The sequence below is a fragment of the Leucopleurus acutus genome (genome assembly GCF_964270905.1).
Source record: "Leucopleurus acutus genome assembly, chromosome: 3".
Classification (NCBI taxonomy): Eukaryota; Metazoa; Chordata; class Mammalia; order Artiodactyla; family Delphinidae; genus Leucopleurus; species Leucopleurus acutus.
In genome coordinates this window covers 168,601,622-168,628,704 of record NC_139145.1, presented here as the reverse complement: position 1 = coordinate 168,628,704, position 27,083 = coordinate 168,601,622, and the positions used below count along the sequence as shown (strand labels likewise).

Here is a 27,083-nt window from a genome sequence, read left to right as displayed (position 1 = left end):
TTGCTAAGAGCTTTCCACTCCATTAGCAAATGTCTTAATTTATGGTGCAATTAGGATAATAGGACAATATCCTTTGGCGTTCAAAATTAATGGAAAGATATACACAACAGCTATATCCACAAGGACATATTTCGGGGACAATTAGTTCTGTAGGACAATTCAACTGGCCTTGTATTATTCCAGATTCAATCAGACTGTACCAACAGACATGCTATTGGCGGGACAACTAAAAATATGTTTGGCTACAAAATGACCCATTCGTGTTAAGAGGAATACCCACCACAGGCTCACCTGAAATGCAGACAATGATTCAGAGGCTGACAGGCAGGTGGCACTGAGTACCCTGCTATTCTGTTCAGAAAGGCCAGTTTTCAGTCAAATTCAACTGAATTTCAATCAATATTTGCTGTCATCACAAAATGCTTCAATTTAATTCAACTTCACATTCTAAAAATGTAACAAATATTCTCCATTGTATATGTCATGTACTTTTCTCTTCAGCCCATGATATTGTTCTTAAGTCATGTTAAGTACATTAAGTAATAGAGAATTTCATAAGAACTGATTTTAATTTATAAACTGTCAAACATAGTGTCTGATCACTTGCTTTAACTTGAAATGGATATTAAAAAAAAAAACCAAAACACCCTGGATTGCATTAACAGGTATGAGATGGAAGTTAGAAATATTTACTGTACAGTACGCTTTAATATCCTGGAAAGACGCTCACAAAAACAGGAGGTTACACATCTCCGGCTTGTGTTTTTGGAAAGTAAAGCAAAATATTGGGGGATTTTTGAACCTGTGTTCACTGTGAGTCTCACAAAGAGAATTACTCACTGAAGCAGATCCCAAAAGCAAAGGTGTGAAACAATTACAAAACTGTATTTAGTTTCTGAAGATAACATTCACATGTATGTCTAATTCTGAAGAGAACGCTAAATCATATGAGAGCAGGTTCTGCAGCCAGGCTCTTATAACCAGACTGCAGTTTGGTCCTTGTACTGAAAACAAACAAAAAACCACCATCATCAACAACAACAAACCTTATCTAAAATGAAGAAAACAAAGAAAGAAGATGCAGGACAGGTGTGTCTAGCTACAGGTCCCAGCACATGTGGACGAGGTATGAGGCAGAGTCCACAAGGTTTATCAAACACCCTCATGACTACCTACTTCTGCTATTAACTTGGGGACAAACAGCATGCAAACCACATAGTAAACAGTATGTAGGAAGTCTTGAGTAGGAAGTCGAGGAGCTGAAAAAGTAAAAAGATCTGCCTTGGTTTCTTCCAGCTCAAGGCTGGCCTATAGTTTAAAAACCCTGTCGAGTGCGAAACTCTTGCGTGAGGCTCTGAGCTGGGTGCTCCCCCTTCATAAGCTCAGTAAATGCACAGGAATTATAGAGGGAGATACTGTGTGACTCCTCCCATTTCATAGATGAAGACACTAAATCCTGGAGGTTAAGGAACCTGTCCAAGTTCACACAACCAGCAATGGTGGTTGGGTTATGTCCCAAATCCAGACCGTCTGACCTCACAGCCTACACACGTACCCTTATACTACACTGAAGAAAATAATGGACTGCAAGAGAACAATCAGTTACATTAACAACAACATTCAAGAACAGGACTTGGAATTCTGGGCAATGCTTTAGAAACCAAAGTGGTGAGTGGATTTACTCAGAACCAAGGTGAGGAGGGCTTGGGAACAGACCAGAGGGGAAGACAGATGCCCGGATGAATGTTTACTCTGGAGCTATTAGAGACATCAAGGCTGCCACAGAAAGAAGAGCAGGAAGAAGAAGCCAACAATCCAAAGGCTTATTAAACAAGAATATTGCTGGGAAGCGTTTGCCCCAACTCCAGAGATGACGTTTCCAATGATGCCCACCAGAGCCTGGGAGTGCCCTCTAGGGACCATGAGAGCCTCTCTCTGTGTTCGTCATTTTCACTGTCCAGCCACTGAACAATTTCACCCAGATATCTCATATGGGAGGAGTACTGAATCATGCCAAGCAGATTAGCCCACGGCTTCCTCTTTCCATGGAGAACCTCCAATGTCTCTCCAAACCACTGCAAACCCACTTTATGATAGGGTGACAAAGAGCCTTTTAGATAGAAATGCTCAACTATATTTTTTCCTGCTGGGAAAACAAGGGAAGAATTTGTGCCTTGTACGTAGTGTATGTGTTTCTCTAACTCACCACATATTACAGGTCCTTTTAGTTGGGGAGCTAAACTACATTTGGAAACACATCCTGCGGCCCCACAGTGGTCCTGCAGGCAGATGATGGGCCCTGACTGGGTGACCTGCTGTCACATCAGGAGGCTCCCGAGACTTTGGAAACTCAGCCAGCATCCTATTCCTTTTCCAAAGATAGAAGAAAAGCAGAAATAATTGTTAAATAGACAGCCAAGTAGCTCTTGCGTTTATAGATCTAAATCTGGAGGTAGGGGACGTTTGAATCTCACCAGGCAGGATAATAAGATGCATATTGTTTCCATTCCATTGTTGAAGTTCTGTCTCTTGTTAAAATGCAATTCACCATAAGCTAGTATCTGTCACTCCTGAGTGAACTGAACGAGCCATAAATCAGTCAATGGCCTCCCTGTCTACAATGAATGTGAGTGCATGAAAGAGCTCCTTTATTCATCATTATTATTATTAGAGCTACACATGAATAGAAGGTGCTGCTAATTCAGAATAAAAACAGACATGAGTATGTGTCAGCTTATTACAAATATATGCATGGAAAAGCTGTTTTTTTCCTCATGTTTTTAAACATATTGAGTTACGGACTACAGAGTATTCTACAAAATATGTCAGGTTTTAAGAAGAACTGTGTTATGATATGAGGACTTTTATCTGGCACATTGACTTACATAATAGTGATCATGCGGATGGGAGTACTGAGTAGGGAAACACAATATAAATAAACATGAACAATGAGAAGAGCAAAAGTATCAACATCTCTGAGAAGATTCTGACCATGTAAAACCAAACACTGAACATCCTGATGGATCCTTCCCCTCTGTCTTCTGTCTATTCCAATGCCTACTGCATCTGTCTGGAGGGGCACCAGGTTCAATGGTCCAATCTGATGACTGACTAGATCACTGAGAGGCTCTTGATATAGAAATATTTGTCTAAATTGATGAAAATGGACATTAAAAGGAAAGGAATTCCAATTTTCCAACTCTATAAAAGTCTTACTAGCATCAAAATCTATCAAAATTATTTTGCAATCAAAGGCCACCTTGTGATACACCTGTCAAAGGCAGACTAGAAAATGGTGGGGTGGAGCCTGTATGGGTTGGACCCTGCCCATCCCAGCTTGAAACTCTGAGCTGGACCACTGACATCTGGAATGTTCCTTTATCCTGCGACAATTTGACCTAAGGATTAAAGAGAATGGTACAAAGTAGCCTCGCAATAAATGATGGTTATAGTTTTTATTTCATGATTTACTTTTTTTTTTTTGTGCGGTACACGGGCCTCTCACTGCTGTGGCCTCTCCCGTTGCGGAGCACAGGCTCCGGACGCACAGGCTCAGCGGCCATGGCTCATGGGCCCAGCCTCTCCGCGGCATGTGGGATCTTCCCAGACTGGGGCACGAACCCGTGTCCCCTGCCTCGGCAGGCGGACTCTCAACCACTGCGCCACCAGGGAAGCCCTCATGATTTCTTTTTGATTTCCTTTTTAATAATTTCTATTTAGTAGAACTTCACATAATGATAATGAGTAATCAAACAGGTATATATTAAAGGTGATCAGAATTTGGGAAACATAAATAAAGCCAGGCTGAGTTTTTAAAATAGCAAGCGATTCCACAAAAAAGAAAGGAGTTAATGGAAACAATATTTAGACATGACACACAGTGAGCCAGAGGTTTTCAGTTCCCTAATTTGTTGATGTCGGTTACAACGAAAACCATTTCTGTGCATATTCCTAGATTTCAGATACTCTCTTTATTGTGAACAGTTTCCCTTGTCACAGCTACATGAACATGTGCTGCAGAGGGTTCCAAATTAAAGCTAATTTTATCTAGAGATTTATTAAGAGGGGATAATTAAACCAAAACTAAATTAAGTAAAAAGTGGTTTAAAAGCCATTGATATACTAAAATTCTTTCCTTAAGATTTCTAGGAAAAGATTAGATATATAGATATATAGATAGATAAATAGATATAGATAGATGGATAGATATACATGTTTGTGTGTGTATGTTTTTTGTGTGTGGCATACATATGTATAGGATTGAGGTATATGTATATATGGCTCAACACTTCCACCTACTGGCTGTATGAACTTAGTCAAATTACTTAACAACCTACATTCTCAGTTTCCTCCTTTTAGAACGGTGATAACAATACCCAGTATGTAGTATCATTGTGAAAAGTCAAAGGCAATGCATGCCAAGTGCGTACCACTTGGTCGCTAATCATCAAAATATAGGTCACTATTTATTTATATATATAAACTATCATATAAACAATAAATACATAAATTAATAATATACATATACAAAAATATATATATGAATACAAATGCGTATGTTGGTAAACATACTATCAGTATTTACTTAACAAGTTAACTCATTAGATTTGCATTCTGTATATCAAATTAGGGTCTGTGTTCCTTTCAGAAAATCTGGAACCAAACACGGTGGAGGGTCTGTGGTAGAGGTGGAGCCTTGCGTGCCAGCCAGAGCACCTATATCACCAGGTACTTCCTTACCACCCACTGTGGGGCTGTCCAACTGTCCTGGGCCCCAGGTATTCCGCAACCCATGCCCTCAAGGCCATTGTAAGGCAACAAACAAGACAGACCAATGAGCCATCACAGTGAGGAGAAGACCATGGGGGCCAGGGCAGCGAGGTGAATTCGAGAATCAGAAAGGAGGGGAGCAGGGAAAGGGCAGATGCCAGGTTCGGATGGGGCTCCAGGCCAAGAGCAGGAGAGAGAGCAGCCGGAGAGAAGACCCTAAGGGTGGCCAGGAATGGAAGGAAGCTAGTGTTGGCACAGAAGGAATCAATAGGACAGGCGGCAGAAGGCTGGGCCGGGCCAGCGATCCACAGAAAGGAATCTGGAATTCAAGGGCCACTGGAGAGACACTGAAGAGTTTTAAAGACAAGCTTATGACCCAAATTTCCGTGTGTGTGGTGGCAGTGTCAGGTGAAGGTGGGAGTGGGATGTGGTCCAAGCGTGTCCTTAGTGATCACTGACATAGTAACATAAGCTTTGGAGCCCCAGGTCCTTCACTCACTGAGGCCCCGGCAGAAAGAAAGCCATTGCTAAATCATCTTGGGAGGACGAGAAACATGGCTCCAGCAAACACGATTCCTTCCTTCTTCAGGGGACCATAATCTGTTGAAAGTGTGTTACTTATATAGATTTGCTGGTTCAAGTAGGAGCAACTTGTACCACAGGGACACGTTGCTGTCTCTTCCTAGATGAGAACTGCCACCTGTACATCAGCGTGTACCCTAGGAGCCCAAACTCTCACCAAGCATCCTCCCTCTCTCAGTGTCAACAGGCGCTCCATTAACTGGCTATTGGTCCACCTGTTCTAGCTCACAGGGCCAGAGACATCCTTCTCTATCCTGCTGGCTCGCTCCATTCCAAGCACCAAGCCCCTGGCAGCCTTTCCAGTCTCCTGTAAGATTCGACTGAATCACACAGTCCAGGGTTCAATTAGTTATAAGTAATTTCATGACTATGTATTTCTGAACATTTTCAAAGCTTCAAGTTTCCATTGACCATGTTTATTTTTTCTTGATTATATTTTAAATGTATAGGTTCACTTCTTTCAGGAATTAATCATTTTACCTGCTGAATTGTAAAACTTAAGGAGTTTTTAAATTGGAATATTAACTTAAATTCAAAGATCTTAGAGATATTTTAATGCCTGTAAAATATTTTTAAAGACTAAGAGGAAAACATGCAAGATTTAATTGAAAGAAAATACTGGGCTACAACACTGTGCAGTTAGAATAAGTAAACTCGTATGATGGCTTGGTCTTTGTCTCCTGAGCTGATCAGGGCCAGGGCAAGAAAGAAGACAAAAACACAGAGATTATACCGTCCAATGTTCAGCAGTGAATGAAAAAATGTGAGAGGCCACTGACTGAGGGAAAACAAGAAGTTTAATACAATAATATGGAGACAAATTTACTGAAACACAGAGAACTGAGTATCTTATAAACAGGATGACAATATGATTTATGCTCCAAATTGGAAATCTTTTGAGAGGGAAAAGGAGTAATGTTAATCATGCCAGGTGTCAGGAGTGATCCAGGACTGTCACCAGGAAACAGCTATGATGTCTAGACAATGAACATCAAAACATTTTCGTGAGTGGTTATATAAGTACTAGTAAATTTCTATATAACATATTGTGTTCTCTATAATGGGGCATATCTTCTTTGCGGGGATCTTTTTTTTTTTACGCAGGTCTCCATATGCCTTAGTGTATACAGTTGGTGCCTCTGGCGTCATAATATCTTGACGGGGGAAGGAAGAGTGGGATTTATCCATTCTCTTTTTTTAAATAAATTTATTTATTAAATTTATTTATTTTTGGCTGCATTGGGTCTTCGTTGCTGCACGTGGGCTTTCTCTAGTTGTGGTGAGCCGGGGCTACTCTTCACTGCAGTGCACGGGCCTCTCATTGCGGTGGCTTCTCTTGTTGCAGAGCATGGGCTCTAGGCACGTGGGCTTCAGTAGTTGTGGCTCATGGACTCTAGAGCACAGGCTCAGTAGCTGTGGCACATGGGCCCAGTTGCTCCACGGCATGTGGGATCTTCCCAGACCAGGGTTCAAACCCGCGTCCCCTGCACTGTCAGGTGGATTCTTAACCACTGCACCACCAGGGAAGCCCCATCCATTCTCTTTTGAAATGTGTAAATTGGAAGTCCAAATTGCAACTGAGTAAGACCCTTCCCAGGACAAACGCCCCACCCCCGCTGTCCTCTGCCTGCCTCTTGTCTGTAAAAAAAAAAAAAATTTGGCCAAAGAATAAATTTAATCAGAGAAATGGGAAAATACAGAAGCAAAGGAAAACAGTCAAACAAGACAAAATAATAATCGTTTAGCCATTAAACAAAGTCAAGGACCTTTATTTCCTCCTCAAGGGCTATAGATAATATTCTGAGCCATGTCCTTTGAGGTGGTTTGCAGATACTGAAGTCCCCACCAGGTGGAAGAAATTAACTGTACGCTGCCCACAAGCACAGAGACCCCAGACTGGGTGGAACCAGAAGGTCAGTGATGTTGACTCCTGGCTACCTCACCACCACTCAATCTGAAAAAGATCCACGAGTTGATCATGTACCTTGCAACTCTCTCCTCAGCACATGGCCCCTTCCTTATTTCCCTGTTTAATCTTTGAGCAAAACCTGGGGAGTGGGAGTTGGCTCCTGGGGACATGAGTCCACCTTCTCCCCAGAATGGCTGGCTTCCTCAATAAAGCCATCTTTCCCTTTACCTAACATTTGTCTCTCAGTATTGGATTCTTGAGGAACATGCAGCCAAACCTGAGTTCGGTGACAAAATGACTTATTGGCAAGTATAGAGCCTTCATCACAACACTAAAGGGATTCTGTGGCTGCCCAACTTTCAGAAACTCAGCACTCAATGACTGGGACAGAACACACTATTTTCAAAGAGCACAATAATTGATTCCTTCCTGTCACCTACCAGATGTTTGTGTCCATAAAGGGCTGTGTTAAATAACCCCACAGGCTCTTCTTCTTTGGGTTTAATAACCCCAGCTCATTCCATCTCCTTTTGCAAGTTTTCACCAATCAAGAAGCACCGGCCACTATTTCCAAAGTCCCTGGATCCCACTTCCATGGCAACTTGTGCATGAAAATGTGGACATCAGGAGAGAGACGGAGGCAGCTTATGGTGGCAGTATTTCCTAAGATGTTGACTAAACAAAGGGGAGGCCAGAAGTCCACAGAGGGGGAAGGATCTGTCTTCAAATTCTAGCTCATGCATGCTTCAGCATGTAGCCCTGGTTCAGATAACACCTATATGGAGTCTCCCAACCACCTGTAAGTTGAAAAGAGCCACTGTGACTCCCCCTTGCACCTGGAGTAACAACTGGATGTACCAGAGGCTCCAGCAGGTGCACGGACAGGCAAATGGTATGCAGGGAGGCCATTTATTTAAACCCTTTTCTGACCCTATAAAGATCATCAGACTTGGTTTACAACACTCTTTCCAAAGGGTGTTTACATCCATCCCACACAAGACAGACAATCTGCCCAACGCCCTCTGATAGGTTTGATCAAGCCTGAAAATTAGAAAAGGGCAGCTCGTCATGCTGGGTCTCATGTCACACAACTTTGCTCCCATGCTCTAAGTCCACGTGCCATCACCTTCACAAGTTGAAACTTCACGAGTCAGCTGTCAGCTGTTAGCCTTTCAGCTGCATTACTGAACAGAGCCCACTGTTCACAAGGACGGCCCTCTGAAAGCATCTCCCCAGGTGCTGTCTGGTAAAGTACAAAACTAGGCTGCTGACGACACAATCGTGATTTTTGTTCTGGGTTTTACCTAGCTTCTTTTCCTTGGTAAACACTACAGATTTCCTAAACAAGTACACTTCATTCCCAGGCCCCTCTTGTCTTTATTTTGCTTATCTGGGAACTGCCTGCATTTATGAATTTCCTGCTTTAGCAAATCTTGTCTGTCCAGGGAGAGCCTAGTGCAGACTGTTCACACCTTCAGGGACTGCACTGTGTAGACTGCCAGAAAGTGATCTCACTGTCCCCAGGATGGAGCCCAACAGGGTCACCCCAGCCTGGCCATGTCTGGACCCCCAAGAAGTGGTGTCTGCACCCAGGGAGAAGCAGGGAGCTCCACAAAGCACCTGTCTTCATGATAAGCAGAAACTATTTTTCCTTGAGTTAAGCACAGAAGGATTTTTCTCCCTCCAAGTAAGTTATCTTTAATCACTAGAAGGTTAATCATTGTATTTTAAAGACCTCAAAGAGTCTATTTAATGTGTGGGTAACATCGATAGAGTTATTTCAAACTAGGAGAATTTGAGATTGTTACAGACAGAGTTTTCTTGACTGGAAACATAATAGCTCATTAAAAATGATACAGTGGGGCTTCCCTGGTGGCGCAGTGGTTGAGAGTCCGCCTGCCGATGGAGGGGACACGGGTTCGTGCCCCGGTCCGGGAAGATCCCACATGCCGCGGAGCGGCTGGGCCCGTGAGCCATGGCCGCTGAGCCTGCGCGTCCGGAGCCTGTGCTCTGCAACGGGAGAGGCCACAACAGTGAGAGGCCCGCGTGCCGCAAAAAAAAAAAAAAAAAAAGATACAATGGATTTCAAGTGTGTTTTCCTCCAGGTGGAGGTCAAGTCTGGAATCTCAGAGAATGGGAGGAAGCAGCAGAGTTCTGTGGAGAAAACCCAAGAGAGAGACAAACGCTGCCTCCAGGGAAGGAAAATAAGCAGGTTGCTGCCTGCCAGTGAGATTAGGCCCTCAAAGATGTCCCTGCTGAAAGCTCACTGACAGATTCCTTTTTCCAAGTTCCTATCGAGGTTTTAGTCCATGTGCAAGCACGCAGTTCCCCCCGAACCCACAAACGCAATCTGTACGATGCTACTTTGCAGACGTATTTTTTTCCCCCTTTTCATGGGTTGACTGTTTCCCCGGTTTGATTGCCAGTTTCTTGAAGGCAAGTTTGACAGCTTCTCTATTTTAAGCATAGACCATTAAACATGTATTACCCTGCTGTACCATAATCATTTAATAAGGGTTATTAACAATTAGTATTTTAATGCGTTAAGGCTGTTAAGGTACTTCTCTAAACACGTAAGTTTGTTTGAAGAGCGATTTTTGCACAGGGGAAAAAATCCGATTTTGAAACTTATAGTCGTGACCAAACATATAACTCAATGTTTCAAGTTCCTCCAGAACATTATCCAATTAATCATACTGTCTTTGATAACTAACTGAATACATAATGGTTGAAAATGGGAGTCCAAATGAGAACGGCAAAAGAAGATTCTTTACATGTTTGGACCCGCATCAGTTTCAAACATACAAATCTATATATATATATATATATATTTTTTTTTTTTTTTTTTTTGTGGTACGCGGGCCTCTCACTGTTGTGGCTTCTCCCGCTGCAGAGCACAGGCTCCGGACGCGCAGGCTCAGCAACCATGGCTCACGGGCCCAGCCGCTCCGTGGCATGTGGGATCTTCCCGGACCGGGGCACAAACCCGTGTCCCCTGCATCGGCAGGCAGACTCTCAACCACTGCGCCACCAGGGAAGCCCCCAAATCTATATTTTTAAAGTTCTGGGTTACAACTAATATGACACGTTCCCTTTGTTAACAACAAAATTCATATTTCTGCCACTTATGAAATGTGCCTATCTCCTAGTCATTCAACAAATATTGATGGAGTCTCAACTGTGTTTCAGGCACTATATGAAATGCTGACCACACAAAAATGGATCCCACCTAATCCCTGCCCTCAAGGAATTCAGAAACTCAAGGGTGGGGAAAACAAAGATGTAAACTACTCATCTATTAGTTCATTTATTCAAAAATGATGTAGTGGGTGTTTACTACGTGTCCAGCACTGTTGAAAGTATACGGGATCCATCGGTGACCAACAAGTAAGCCTGGCCACTAGGGAACATTCATTCTAGTGGAGGAAAGGAGACAAGTACTAAAAGCATAACACTAAGGATAAAAGTCTAACGTGGCTAAGGGGAATCAAGAGGGCTAGACGGAGGAGGGGGTCGTTTCAAATAAGGTGGTCAGCGGCGAGCTCCCATTGAGAAGTGGCATTTGAGCAAAGATAATGGAGCTAAACCCACTGGCCAGCTGGATTGCCTGGGGCTGAGAGCTCTCCAGATAGAACAGGGACCAGCAAACTATAGCCGTCAGGCCAGATCCTGCCCGCTGGCTATGAATAAAGTTGTATGTGCACGCAGCGTGCATTGGTGACGGCTGCCTTCATACTACGATGGCAGAATTGAAAAGCTGCAACAGAGACCATACGGATGCAAAATCTAAAATATTCGCTCTCTGGCCCTTTATAGAAAACATCTGCTAATCCCTGGAAGAAAGGAGGGAGCCAGTGGCAATGCATGTAAGAGGTTAAAGCAGGAGCAAGGGTGGGTAGGAGAGAGCACAGGGAAGCATCGGGGGCCGGCCAGCACTGCCTCAGCTTTCTCTGCAGGTGAAATGGGGATGCGAGCGGGGTTGGAGCAGAACAGGGGCCACGCGCTCCAGCATCGTGGGGTGAAGACAGCCATGCACAACGCCCGTCAAGAAGGGATGAAAGGGACCCACCGAGTCTTGGGGAAACTGCAACTTCAACTGAAGCTACGGAGGAGCAGGAATTACGGATGAGGCAAAACTCAAGGGAAGAAAGAACAGTATAAACAGCACGTGGGGAGGAGCATGGTGAGGAAAGCACAGTGCAGCCAGGGAAATGCACATTCCGCCTTAAAGCATGCTGAGAGGGCACGTGGGCAAAGGAGCAGCGGAGTCAGATCACACAGGCTGGGAAAGAGAAAACCCGATGAAGGTGTCACAGCCAGCCCTGCTCTCCTCTCCACGTCAGCCCTTGCTGGCAGCCGATGCACGGCCACCACCTGGGTCTTGCTGCACTGGTGCAGGGGTGCAGGCGGGACACCCACTCATTGGTGGACAGCTGTAACGGTGGTGGTATCATAAGGCAATGCACCTGGAACTCTGGTATTAGATCCAAGGCACTTAGCTTGCTCAGGGCAGGTTGTTGGAACCCTACCACGTAGTATTTACGCTGGGTCTCTGGGAGGTGTGGTGGGAAGATTAGAGGCTTGGTAGGTCCTTACTCAGGGCTCTCTGTATCCTGGCAGGACGTCACCCTGGACAGCCTGATGTCACCACTCTCCTGAAGAGTAGCCCTGAAGCAAAGGAGGTCCCCAGAGGCTTGGGTCCCTGAGGGGTCATGACTTGCCATGTTTGTCTACATGTTCTGACATTCTGAAGAGCATCCTTTGTGCCGTGGGCTTCTCTTGCTCTGGAGGGTCACAGTGCTGAGTTTTGCCAAGCCTTCACTGCAGCCCTTTGAGGGAGTAATTCAGACACAGAATGAGGGGGATGAAATCCACTTTAGAATGCTGCCTAAGAGAGAGGCACCCCTTCCCCAGAGGTCGCGAGGTGGAGGAGGGATGCACAGTGGATAAGGCTACAGTTTAAGCAGATGGACTGTCCACCCCAGTGCTCTGGAGCATGGAAGGAGGAAACGGGTGCAGGCCGGCTCTGCCCTGGGCGAAGACAACAACCCCTTGAGCCCTACCTGATGACCTCTGACGCTTTTGATTGGGAACAAGAAGGGAACACTGTCTGTCGAGAACGAGGAGAACACAGCGGAGACCAGGAGACCGAGTGTGGCCAGAGGATTCACCCGCAACACAGAAAGAGATGTAACAGTGTCATATAAATAAGACGCAGAAGTTTAAGATTTCAACATTTGAGCGTTTCCTGATTAGGGCACTATTGCGGGTTGCATTGTATCCCCCCAAATATATGTCGGTACCTATAAATGTGACCTTGTTTGGAAGTAGGGTCATGGCAGATATAATTAGTAAAGATGAGGTCACACTGGGATAAGGGGGGCCCTAATCCCATAGGACCCATGTGAGGACACAGAGCCACAGGAAGAAGACCGTGTGAACAGAGGGAAAGACTGGAGTGTTGCTGCCACAAGTCAAGGGATGCTGAGGGCTGTGGAGCTACAAGAGGTGAGGAAGGGCCCTCCCCTGGAGTCTTCAAAGAGAGCACGGGCGGCCGACACCCTGATCTTGGATCTCTCGCCTCCAGAGCTCTGAGAGAACACATTTCTGTTCTAAGCTACCCAGTTTGTAGCACTTCGTGGCAGCAACCCTAGGAAACAACCAAAACAAACACAGCCAGCGTCCAAAACGTCGCTGAAGGCATGGCTTGAGGCAGTGAAGTTGGTTGGTGCCTAGCTGCTGGCTGAGGAGGGAGATGCCTGGCACAGGGCTGGCAGAGGCGAACAAGAAACGCTAGCAACCGCTGTACCGCTCATGCCATGAGTTTGCCCTGTACGAGTTAATTAACCCAATTATGGAAAGGGTCTACCTCCCTGTACAGGCAAATTATCCTATACACAATTTAATCACAGCAGGGAAGCTGAAAACAAAAATTCTGCTGACCACGGTTCACAGGTGCTACCCCCCACACCTCCCCTGCCGAGAAAGTTCTCTTTCGTCATTGGCAGAAAACTGGTAAATGTCCAAACCAAAGACAGGAGCTCTGCTTATCATAACCTGTAAGCAGCTGTTAGCTGAGTGATGGCCTCCCAGGGACCCTGAGCCCGGTAGACACCTGGAGGTACTGAGGATTGTGCAGTAGGTGAATGTGTCTGGGGGACCTGGATGTGGCAGCAGCAGGACATGGCAGTCAGGAGAGTCCAGCCCAGAGGGGCAGCAGGGGGCACAGTGGGGAAAGCACAGAGGAGGCTTGTCCGTGTCAGGAAAGATGGGAAACAAGAGGCTGGTAGGTGTCAGTAATCAGGAACCACAGCCCAAAATGTTCCTCCATGAACCCAGCCAACAGACGTTTACTCACTGCCACTATGCATCCGATGTCGTATCAGACTTTGGGGAGTTCACAGTAATTACGTCTATTTATCGAGTACCTGCTACATGCCACCAATATGCGTCATATCTTCATGGTCTGATTTTTTATCTCACAACTGCCAGGTCCGACGGCAAGTTATTTCCAGGTTGCAAGCGAGGAAACCGAGAATTGAGACAAATCAGCATCCTGAAGGGTGAGCACTGATTCACCGGCAGGACTTTCCACCTCCAAAGCCTCCAACCCCTACCTTCTTATACGACCACTGAGCCCACGAAAAGACAGTGACCTCTGCCCAGATAACCTTGTAAGTTAATAGGTGTTTGCTACCCTTCTCTCTATCTCCTGCTCTTGACCTGGGATGGAGGGCTGCCCTTCCCCAGCTCCTGGGTTCTGGGATCTGCAAGTAATAAACCTTGTGACTGTACTTTCTTTGCGTGAGTGTATTGAAACCGCACCTTCAATCAAAGCCCCAGCGTTTTCACTTTCCCAAAACGGGAGGTTGGATGCTGAGGAAGCTGCCTGCCAACCCCACGTGGAAGCTCGTACCTCTTCATTCAGCAGGTCATAATCTGCATATTCTTAACACACCAGCCCTGGGATTTTCCAACACTAAGTTCTATCAAGAACAAATCTAACTCTCTGAGCTCCATTTACTGGGCACCTAATATCACACAGGAAATAGGACTCTTCTTGGATACTGCAGAACTAAGGGTGTTTTTAGCTTCATTGCATTTCTTTGCCTTTGTCTCATGGAAGAGGGAGGAGATCTGAACATTTTTATAAAAAGATGGTGATTATCACCAGAGAGCAAGAAATTTAAGGATATGGAATAAAAGGATAACAGGTAAGGCACCAACCTCCAGTAAAGAAAGAAAATTACTCCAGAGCACAGTGGAAAGAACAGAGACAGCGTGTCTGGTCAAAGGGCAGATGGAAGGAAAAGTGTGGATTCCAAGAACGGTGAGAATAAATGTCCCTGCATCCGGGCCCAGCAGGGGCACAGAAGCAGAGCCCAGTGGGGCTCAGAGGCCAGAATCTATGCTGGAGGGAGAGTCAGAGCAGAAAACCAGGGCCAATCAGAGGTAGAAATGATACCTCAGGGTTCAGTAGAAGAAAGTGTCCCAAGAGAACACAGGAGAGGGAATCAACACTCAACTTGGGAGCCTCAGGGCTCTCTGTGCTCTGCCCTGGGAGTGAGGGCCTTCCTAGTGGCGAACAAGAGGGTGACACTCCCTGAGGACGGCGGGACAATTCAGTGCCATGCGAGTTATGATGACACCGTGAGCAGAGTAGCGGCTCCGCCATGTTCACCTTGGACTTATTTGCAATCGCCACAGTTGCTGGATAATATCATTTATGATTTTAGGACATATATGCCTACAGTGACTGTGGAAACCCTGGGTGAGCTCTTCAGCTGTCCTTATGACATCACCTGACTCTCAAATGGGAAAGATTACACCCAGAAGGTTAACAGCATCTGAGCACCTGATCAGCCTGGGCATCTAAGTCACATGGAAAGAAACAGTGTTTCTAACTCATGCCATAACCTGAATTATTTTCCCAAGATATTCTTCAGGGTGTCGCTTCCAGGGAAAGAAAGAGATTGTATTCCGAATTAATTTTTACTTTGCTTTCAGCAAACTCTAAATGCAATGCTTGTGGCTGGGGAATAAGTCATTTTGATTTTTAACTGGAAACTGCTTGGCCAGTAAAACTCAACAAATGAATAGAAAGAACTTTAAGCTACACGAAAGAACTTTAAGCTACATGAAAGAAAGCATCAGAGCGGAAAGGAAACCTTCCACAGAGAGTCGAAAGGTCCAGTTGAAACCAGTTCAACAGAAATAATGCTAACCTAGGGAATCTAGTTAGTGCTTTGGTTTGAGAAAACAATTCACGTTGCCCTTTGGAAGCTCACGGAGTCATTCAACTTGCTGAAGAAACTGGATGAAGACTCTTTTCTCTACAAGGGAGTCTTTTAAAGGCAAACTGTGATGGCTGGTTTGACTATCTTATTTGACAAAATGCTCGTGTGTATATATACACATATGCATAAATATGCAGACGTGATCATTCTAAACCAGTGGTTCTCAAAGACAGGCAATATTTCCCCCAAGGAATATCTGGCAGTTTCTGGACAAAGTTTTTGTTGTCACAATTCAGGAGGTGGGCCATGCTGTTGCAACTAGTGGGTATAATGCAGGGTTGCTGCTAACCACCCTGCAATAATCAGGCCAAACTCCCTCCCCCCAAAAAAGAATTATCTGGCCCAAAACATCAATAGTGCTGAGGGGAGAAACTCGGGTCTACAATAATGAGCTGGTACCTAATGAAAAGCCAGTAAATCTTTGTAGGACTCGAAAGCTCAAAATAGTAAATATTATCATGGCAATTACAAGATTTCATCTTTATGCGAACTATCAACTAAACGACTGAGGGAATGGATTACATATGGTACATACATCTATCAATAACATTGTGTTTGCTAGTGTGTGTGTGTGTGTGTAACATTGTGTTTGCTAGTGTGTGTGTACCCATATGCAGAGGGCTGAATTTCAGCTGGCAGGTCTCAGTACCTAGCCAACTTTAACTTCAATTTGGGTGGCTGGAATCACTTTCTATTTGTTAATTGAGCAAGTGACCAAGTTCTAGCCCAGGATTCAAGGGAAGTCTTCTGGGGGTTTCTGATTTCTTCAAAAAAAGGACACAAGGAACGTGGTTCTTCTTCCCCTGGATATTGTCATGTCTGGATGCAGTACCAGGAATTGTAGCCGCAGGTTTGCACCCATGAGCAGAGCTAGCCTGAGGACCAACCTGACAGACTGTGGGTGGCAGAGACAGTGGTGACAGGACTTGGGTCCCTTACTAACTCTTGAGTCATTGAAGTGAGCAACTCTGAAGACACCTACCCTGACCTTCCAGTTGTATGACTTGACACCCTTTTTTAAAAAACTGTGGTCAACTTATATGTGGAATCTAAAAGAAAAAATGATATAAATGAACTTATTTACAAAACAGAAACAGACTTCGAAAACAAACTTATGGTTACCAAAGGGGAAACGTGGCACAGAGGGATAAATTAGAAGTGTGGGACTGACATATACACACTACTCTATATAAAATAGATAATCAACAAGGACCTACTGTGTAGCACAGGGAACTCTACTCAATATTCTGTAATAACCTATATGGGAAAAGACTCTGAAAAAGAATGGATACATGTATACGTAGAACTGAATCACTTTGCTGTACACCTGAAGCTGACACAACATTGTAAATCAACTACACTCCAATATAAAATAAAAAATTAAATAAAAAAAAAACTGGTCAAGTTATTTGGAGCTACCTAAAGCCAAACACATTCTTTTACACGATTGCCTGAAACTTTCATGAAACGCTAGTAATTTCCCTTTTTAGGTATCTAATAAAGAAGTTAAGAAAGAAGGCACATGAGGCTACAGATATCTTTGACATGACATCGGATTTCCTAAACTGCAAACAATAATATGAAAAAGCAGCTTCAGTTTGAGGAACGCTCATACCACCATTAGCTTTATTATCACATCCTAAGCATGGAGAATATCACTTCTCTTCCGAGTTGGCAAAGAGCCATCTGATACCTTTCCACACTGAAATCCAAAAGCGGGTACATTTTGATTTCTTTAGAAAATGAAGAAATTATTTTATTTTTAGAAACGGTGACAGTTTGCTTTTGAACACCAAGTCACCGGGCATCACAGACCAACGAGAGGGGAAACTGGGAGTGAAGGTAAGACTTACCGTTGAGCCATTTGGAGTTGTACTGCGCGGTGCGGAGAGGGGGCAACACGCCCAGACTTCGGTAAATGGCGGGATCGCGTCCGGGGAAATCCATGGCCGTGGCTGCGTAGACCTCCCCGCCCGCCGTGAGGAGAGCCGTGGAATTGTGCCGAGGGCTGTAAGGACAGCGCGCCATGCCGCTGATCTGATCATGGATTTCCGTCAGGTTACTCAGCTAGGTGTGAAGACGAGACAGAGAAACAAATTATCCCCCAGGAAACCCCTTTAAGAGCGTTAATGGAGAATATCCACCCAAACTGCAAAGGAAGCATGCACCATAAACTCTCCGGGGCTCATACAATGTGACAGACTTCTGCACTCTGATTGGATGAGAACAGTACACGGTGGTCACCCTTAGACAATCTACCAAACAAGCGCTCTCATCATCCTTTGAGAGTTACTGAACCTCTGGCTTTTGGATACTCACAAAAGATGAAGTGAGATTACTGTCTATGACTTTATTTATAATGCATGGGACAGTGCAGATTTTTCCACTTTAATTTAAAAACCCAACTTCAATATTTATAGAAATACAAATTGCAATAAAAATTATGTACAATTTTATCAATAAAAGTGAATCGAAATCTTATGAATAGCCCAAAACTGCATTCATGGGTAAGGATGTATGGACATTTAGCTCCACGTAGCCCAAATTTCCAAGCCTTTAGTTTTTAGTTTTCAGAGAGGCAACTCAGTGCCTGGCAGTCAAGTGGTGGGAATCCAGCATTTGAGGAGCTGAACGATCAGTGAATGAGAAAAGTTCTTTGGATGAGGAGGGAATCTTTGCTCTCCTCTGGTTTCTTTACTCTTACCTGAGAGGTACAAGAGTAGAGGGGTTAGGCAGGGGGGCTCAGATACACTGCCTGCCTTATTAGACGTGTAGCCCCGGGTAAGCTACTTCAAGTCTTTAAGCCTTATAAAGTGGTGACCCAAAGGGTAAGCACCACCTAGGGTGGATGTGAGGATGAAGTTGTAAGGTGCTCCGGACAGGCCATGGTACCTAGGGATCTCCCTGTGAGCATCACTTCTTATCATCAACATCCTCCCTTTCTTTCCAATAACTGAATGTTATTTGAAAATAATGAATACTAAAAGAGGATGGTAAGCTCAGGTCTTGAGAGAAAGTGTGTAACCAGGAAATTAACATAGTGATATTTCTTCATCATGTTCCTGGAGGAAGATCAAATGAATATCCCATATAAGGAAGATTACACGTGTGCTCTGATAACCCGGCAGTTCTACGGGTATAAGACCTGGATGCTGAAAATTCCCCTGTCAATAATGACAGGTTAAAATAAAAAGACAGAGGGTGGCATATAACTTTACTTTTCCTAGGGTTCCATTTGTTTGCTAGTTTGCTTTACTTTTTTGACACTCTTCTCATCCAATTTGTAAACTGTATTTTCTTCACTTGGATTATGATTTTAGGTTATTTTAATACTTAACAGCCTCCCTACGATAAAGAAGAAAAAGAAATAAGAATACGTTTAGGATTATGTTTAGGGTCTGGTGGGAAATAAGCTGGTAGAAATAGTCTGAAAGCATATTTAAATTTAATTAAACAAGCTAGAATTATTACCAGTTCTTTATATAATAGTGTTATTAGTAATAGATCAGTACATCAAATATTTACTCAGTTTGACAAAAGATGTTTTTTAAAATTAAAAAACAACTCTTTGGAGAATAGAAACACGTTTAAAACTAGGGTTTGAATAGAATGCTTGGATTTTCCAGGTATTAAAATCTGTCAAAGCTCCACCTGAAGCCGTACCGTGCGGTTGGTGCAGACCGGCGTGAAAGCGTTGGTTCCACAGGTAAATAACCTGTCGCCACCCACCAACAGTACCCGGATGTAGTTCTGACATTCCTCCTGAAAAAATTAAAAAATCACAAGAAACTCGTTAAGGAGGCCGGAGCGCAAGAGGAATGGTGAATATGAATACATCTTGTCTAGTTAATAGATTAGACGTTAATTAACCAGTAAAAACAAACAAACAAACAAACCAAAAAATCCTCTCGGATACTGACCAAAAAATAACAACAGAACTCTAAAATAGTCTGACTTTCTCTGCACACTTGCTCAATCGAGGATATTTGTAAAGATAGATATAAATATACGTTCAGTTAAAATCTCAAAGCATGTGTCTTCTTTTGAGGAATGGGCTTTCATTTTGAGTTGTAGCTGATAACAGTGTGAGCCCTAAATTGCCTTTGACATATATTAGGAAAATAAATAAACAGTGCTCATGAAACAGTGTCTTAGAAAACTTCCCCAGGAACTTGAAAAAACATGGTGAATGCTTCTCCAGATGCTAGGGTCACATGGGAAACTCTGATTGCAAATTGCAAGAAGTTTCACATAAAGTTCTCAAAATGCATACACAGCAAGAACCTATAAACATGTTTGATTCTCTGATGAAAAATTAAAATATAACTAATAAGTCAAGGATGTCTGGAACAAGAGGCATGAAAGCTCATGCTGAGGGATGGCTCACAGCTGAATTTTTTTGCTGTGATTGCAAAACATACATAGAAGTCTAGGACATGGTCACAGTAATGCAGGAACTTTCAGGTAGAAAGCTCTTCATTCATTCAGCCAGCAAGCATTTACTGATTAGATACTCTTTGGCAGAGGCTGTGGAAAAAGTCACAATCTAGGCCCGTAGCGCAAAATTAAAATACACGGAGCTGTCCACGTACTCTAATGAGGAGTCACCGGAGAACAGCATATTGCTAGCCCCAGAGGAGAGGGGAAGGGAGGAGGTGTAGGAAGGCTCCCTGGAGGAGATGACACCTGAGATAAGTTTCAAAGGAAGAGTAGGATTTGGTGAGGCTTCCTTGAGGAGGTACCCCCTGACACTTGCAGGATTTTACCGAGCAAAGGAGGAAAAACACATTCTCAGCAGAAAGAATGGACTGTGACAAGGCATCACGGTTGGAGAAAGCACCGTGCTTTCACTATGTACAGAAGAGGTAGACATAAGCTGGGGAGCCAGACACAGGCCAGGTGTGCCAGGCCAGTGAGTTTACTTTTTATTCTGAATGTGAAGGAACCGTTTTATGTTTTTACTGCATGCAGTCGTTGTTTTTTTAAACATCTTTATTGGAGTATAATTGCTTTACAGTGGTGTGTTGGTTTCTGCTTTATAACAAAGTGAATCAGCTATATGCATACATATATCCCCATATCCCCTCCCTCTTGCGTCTCCCTCCCACCCTCCCTATCCCACCCCTCCAGGTGGTCACAGAGCACCGAGCGGATCTCCCTGTGCCACTGCATGCAGTTTTGACCTGAGGTGATGTTTGTAAATGAAGGACCACTCTGGACCCTGTGGAAGCTAGTAGAGATGTGATAGGGCAGTTCAGGAGACAGGTAAGGAAACTACTTCCATAATTCAGTCCCTCCTGCTTCCGTGTGAAAGGGCAAAGTCAGACTCCAGCAAATGAACAGGAAATGGTGACTGACCAACCAACCAGACCTAGAAGATGCTGCATGAGGATATATCGGTTTGACACACATTTCCCCAATCAGGAGGATCTGGATCTAATGGCACAGCAGCGCTCTCTTCAGTGGAATGGAGCCTCAGTCTCCACGAAATGTTGATTTGCCATAACTCAGCCTGTGGCATGGCCTAGCTGTGGATATAAAATGAGCTAAAATATTTGAATTTGTTTTCTAACTGTAAAGTGAAATATCGAAGGTAGATAATTTTCCTAATACTACTACTAACAATAAAAGCAACAAATTATCCTGCAGTCTAAAAAAAAACAAACAAACAAAAAAATAACTAGTACTAAACTTTCTTTGATTTTTTTGTATGGAAATATGTTAATATAAATGTTTCAGACATTACATGAAATTTCTAAAAATCTTATATGTTCTGGTATAATGTTATAGGTCATAATTCTAGTTATTACTTTAAAATGTATATCTCAGAAATAACTAAATTTCCTTGTCAATTGCATTACTATGAACTTTCATCAAATCTTTAACCGTGGTCATTTTTAAGTTTTTGGCTTTTACAGACAGTTCTGGGTGTACTCTGATGCTTTTGCAAAAATGTTCCTATAAAAGGGTTTCATCTTCAAGGAATTCATGGAAAAGACTCTGACAAGTACAGGTTTCTGGTAACTGACTATACTGCTGAACTGAATGAATAAGCATTTTCAGAACTCTAATGGAAAACTGATGAATTCATAAAAGTGCTAACAAAAGATCAAGATGAAAAAAAATTAATTACATGGGACTGAGTGAACTGATGAGGATGATTATAATTTTTGTGACTTTCTGTTTGAATTAAAAAAAAAAATCCCACGAGGACTCAAAGGCAAAAAATATACCAATCAATTTTCACTGCAAAGTAAAGGAGCTGTTACAGTGGAGGATTCCTGGACTGAATGTCAATATTATGACACAGTGTGAGTGTGTTTCGTGTTTGGTAATTGCAATCATTGTTGCTTCTGTCGTGGTCATCCATTTACAATGTTTGGTGTCAGTCTATTTATCTCCTGTAAAAATAAAATACAGTGTGTGTGTGTGTGTGTGTGTGTGTGTGTGAAAAAAAAAAAAAACAACAAATTATCATTGGCTGCTAAACTGAAGATACTTTGACTGAGGAAAAAAAAAGGACAGAATGAAAGATCGAAATTAACTATTCGACGAATTAAGAAATGAGTGTCAAAGGAAGACAATAAATTGAGTAACTGAGAAAGGTACACCTGATAGGGAGGCTTATTTTGTTCTGTTCTGTTTTGCTTTTATACCTGGGGAAAGGGAAGGAGAGTTCTGAAGAGAAAGAACAAACCAAGACATCAAAAAGGCACATCGTTATCCCTTCCCAGGGTCAGGGAGCTCTCACTCAGAGAACACAGAGGAGGGGTGCGCCGCCTCCGAGAGCAGAGGGGCACAGAGTTTGCAGAGACAGGATCAAGGCCAGGGTGGAAACCCCAGACCTAATGGCGTCTGAGGGCACTCCAGAAAGACAACTCGGGGAACACAGGGCTGAGATGGCTCTTGATGGCCGGAATGGACAAAGCAGACACAACAATGACACTATAATAAAGAATGAGAGAAAATTACAGACAGTGGAGAGATGTGGAGATTTTGTTTGTTTTCAGCTGCTGCTTTTAGAACTCTCTCAAGAATGAGTCAAAACATAAAAGAACTTTTCGCGTTTTGTTTTTTTAAAGCAGGAGACTGACACAGGTAGAAATGCTCTAGAGGCAGTCATATCACCGTGAACTTGGCCAAGGGTAAGTTATTCCAAGAGAATCATCCTCATTGAAAAGAGGTGCTCTCATGGCTGAGTGTTACAGACCTGGTGAAGAAAAAGCAAGGGCCTCTAATCAATTTTGGGAAGAGAAACAATAAAGATAACAGATGTGGTGTTTATCTTAATCTCCCAAAAGAAAGACAATGTGAAAACAGGACTGTAGGTCATTAACCTTCCTGAAGGCCCATTACAAACTTGATGAAGAACTAGAAAGATGGCTGGGGATGTGATACCCAGGATGCTGACATGTGTCAGAGCAGAAGGACAAATCCAACTGGTTGTCAAAAAAAATCCTGGAAAAAAGTAAATGAGGGAGGGCACAATATTATTTCAATTAGAACAGAGAGGAACTTCCCTGGTGGTCCAGTGGTTAAGACTTCGCCTTCCAATGCAGGGGGTGAGGGTTTGATCCCTGGTCGGGGAGCTAAGATCCCACATGCCTCGTGGCCAAAAAACCAAAACATAAAACAGAAGCAATACTGTAACAAATTCAAGGAAGACTTTTTAAAAATGGTCCACATCAAAAAAAATTTTTTAAAGAATTAGAACAGAGAATTTAAAAAGTATGTTCTGGAAATCACGAGAATATACTGTACCCTCTGGGAAAGGTTACCTGGGCTGTGTGTCTCCCCGATGCTGATAGGCTCCCTCATGTTGAGTGAGGATGTAGGGAAGGAAGCAGGTAAATGTCAGGAAACTGGACAATCGGACATGGAGGCTTATGCGGTCTTTACTAAGAGGATGCGGGCATCACCAGCTCCGTGAAAGCCGTAGTTGCTTACGTACGGTAAGTGGGGCCTGAGGAGGGTAATGCTTTAGGTAAGCCCAGCATGCAAGGTTGGAGGGAACAGAGAAGAGGATGCGGGGGGAAGAGTTCTGTCCCATCACCAGTGAGGCTGGACGAGCTCTTCTCACCCTCTGTGTCCAATAGGAGGAACCACTGGAGGCGGGGTGGTACTTCTGTGTTTCTTCTTAACTGTCCAAGGCTGAACTCATTCGCCCGACAGTCTGGGTCAGCTCAGCTCAGCCCCTTCCTGTTTCACTCCCCTAAATGTTCCCTCATGGTTAATTCACAAACTGCTCAACTGATTCTATCTAGAAACAGACTGGATGTGAATCCTAAGCAAATAAATACATTGAAAATAACAACTTTCTTTTTCTTTCTTTTTTTTTGATGAGAGATTGGAGAAAGTCCAAGCAAAACAGAATGTAAAAACAGAAATGAAAGAAAGCAGAAGTACTTTGCTTTGGAGCAGAAGATCAATTTATGAATCAGTGGTGGCGCAGTGGTTGAGAGTCCGCCTGCCGATGCAGGGGACGCGGGCTCGTGCCCCGGTCCGGGAAGATCCCACATGCCGCGTGGCGGCCGTGGCCGCTGAGCCTGTGCGTCTGGAGCCTGTGCTCCACAATGGGAGAGGCCACGACAGTGAGAGGCCCGCGTACAGCAAAAAAAAAAAAAAAAAAAAAAAAAAAAATTAAGAATGACAGGAAATGGCTGAGTGCCAGGCCCTGTAATACTGAGTCTCCTCATGATGGTGATCCCCAAATCCAAATTCTCCTATGGGAAAATCTATAGTCTATCACTTTGTCAGTCTTTGCTACAGACAGGGGCTTTTCACGGGTTACCTGAACCTACTAGAAGTACTGCTTGGACCACGTGTTTTAAAATATAACACAGAAGTCCTTTCAGGAGGTTCTACTCTAGGTTTATCTTTTAAATGAGCTTATCTAAATGTCCATGATAAGAATCTCACCTGAGAATTTGTTTCTTTTATACCATTTCTGTAGCTCAAAAATGGCATAAGGGGATTTAAGGAATTCCAGTTTTCCAGGAAGACACAGTGCACGTTCCCAAGGCTCCCGGGAGCCTGCCAGCACATGGCTTCTGTTGTTACAATGAAACTCATCTACCTCACTTTGATAATAGCACTTAAACATTAAAAATAACCCGCTTGTGCCTGCAGTCCCACCGGTGGGTCAACCTGTCCTTGACTTTGAAGCAATTCCTGCTTGAATTGAGAGCTGACATGCACAGTTGCTGACTCACCGAAAGAGCTTTTAGATGCGACAGCCGATGCCCACTTGATCTCAAGGACATAAGACCAAGGCCCCAGCAGAGAGAGCATGTGTTTGGGGACAATTTTCTTCATGAAATAACTGGGTTTGCCCTGCAGCACTTCCTCATATTTATTTCCCAAACAGATGTTCTGCTTGAAGAAAGGCTAACTGTGGGTCTTGAAAAACTGGACCATCCAATCAGATGTAAATATATATATAAACACACACACACACATATATAAGACATATATACATATATAGGAGACATATATATTACATATGAATATATATGCATACACATTACAGAAGCATTTATATAAATATATAGACATACTACTATGTCCATATTTAGATATATAAATATAGATATTTATATGTATATCTATAAAACTAAAAATATACCGATACACATATATATGAATATATATTAAAAGAGTGTATGCTATATAAGTGCATTAATAGAGTATATTATATATATTTATTTACCTAATGAGATTGTTTTCAACTGAGCTCTGACTCCAAGGGTAACTTGTTAAGGAACCTCAATTTTATGAACCAAAATTTGGTAGGTGTAATCTGCACAGGTTGTTAGTATCTGATCTTAAAGAACCCTCCGTTTTTGGAGGAATTATACAGAACAAAGGCAGTTCTGTAGTGTGCTGCCTGCACCAGTTAACGCATAGCTTTCCAAACATTGGCACCTTGGATGAAAATGTTGTTTCACCCCCTACATCACAGGTTCCCAGGCGGGATGGCATCATGTTTTTCTTCTCTGGAATTTACCTGTTTATGAGCAGAATTTGACAACCTGGGAAGCAGGACCACAGGACACAGCAGGAAGAGCAATACACAGAGCACTGGATTCTAATCCAAACTCTCCCACTAACTTGCAAAATCATTCTAGGAACTTGGTGTTAAAAATACTGAAATGAGATCACAAACGAGAATCTTTTGAAAATTATAAAGTATAATATGTGCATAAAGGAGCTCTTTCATTCCCTTAATAATCGGTTGTGTTTCCTCTGTGAAGTTCCTAAAGGTCATGGTAGGAAGGGCTTTGGTTTAGACATAATAACCCCAAGCAGACAAGGAGCTTTTGTTAGATCACAAGAGAATCGACTATTTACGTTTAAAATAACATTTGTGTAAAACACATTTAAATACTTCTAGAAGCCAATGTCTAGAGTTATGTTTCAAAAATAACTAAATCCAACAGATTTTATTATGAAACCTTTTTGAATCCATAAACAACACAGATTTCCCACTCCTGTTTTCATAAATAGGATGTTTAAGCCATTTCAGGTCAAGTCACCCCTTTTCTCCCAAGTGAGCTGAAAATTTTAAGTAAAATAGAATTCAAAGCTCACCAAGAATTGACAGTCTCCGTCCTCCCTTCTCTGCTACACAGGCTCAAATCAAAGACCTGGCTACATTTTCTTGACGTTGATTCCCTAAATGGTCATTTTAATCGACTGAACGTGAAATGATGTCCGTGTCGGTCCCAGCAACATGGGGAACACGAGGAAATGTGCCCTCTCTCTTCTCCCCTCTGCAGCCCGCGGAGGAATGCTCTCCCCAGAGGACTGAGTGGGCGCACCCCTGAAGGCCCAGGGCCTCATCCACGCTCCACATTCTTGGCTCTGCAGTAAAAGGCATTATGTGGAGAAGCACAGACCACTTTTCTTAGGGTAGGAAAAAATGAGTTCAGACAAAATGGCTAGCATTTTTCACATTTTTGAGATGTCACATTTTGCATTACTCTATTTCAGGGAGAAGGGAAACTTTGTAAATTTGTGTGTAAGTTTCCATATTACTCTAAAGCCAACAAAAATAGAAAACAATTGAATTCTTATTTCTAAACTCAGGGCTACTAAGAAAATCTGAATTCCACTCCCCCAAAGAGATGTTACATTTCAGTCAAATGGACTCTATGGAAATGTCTCCTGATTTGGCTCCTTGAAATGTCAGAACAGGGAAATTGGGGTTGAATGAATTCTGAATTCAGGGACTAGACCTTTGGAGCTGTTTGTTTCCTTCCCTTCTGTGTTCCAGGAGCTGGGCTCAGGGTCTCTGATGGCTGTTGTGCCAGGTGCCACTTTAAGAAAGCCACAGAGATGCTATAAAAGAGAAAGGAACTAGTAACAGAAAATGAAGAGCCCTGGATGTCCCTCTGCTCTCACCAGCCCTGGACCAGCCCAGCAGCGCTGCCTAGGCTGCTGCCTTCATAGACCTATCACATCATTTTGTGCACATGAACGTCATCGCACATGGTTCTGCTACAAAACCGAATTCTATTTCAACC

General features: G+C 43.3%; 1 protein-coding gene across 1 annotated transcript in view; it reads right to left on the bottom strand.

The window, feature by feature from the left end:
• The window catches only part of SEMA5A (semaphorin 5A), a gene marked incomplete at its 3' end in the record, with an annotated part of 473,237 nt that overhangs the window by 141,068 nt on the left and 305,086 nt on the right, over positions 1–27,083 (bottom strand). The window contains exons 6-7 of the mRNA XM_082836606.1: positions 19,222–19,320; positions 17,412–17,625 (exon numbers count right to left, since the gene is read on the bottom strand). Coding sequence (XP_082692732.1) covers positions 17,412–17,625; positions 19,222–19,320 — 313 coding nt within the window. The remainder of the gene's footprint in view (positions 1–17,411; positions 17,626–19,221; positions 19,321–27,083) is intronic.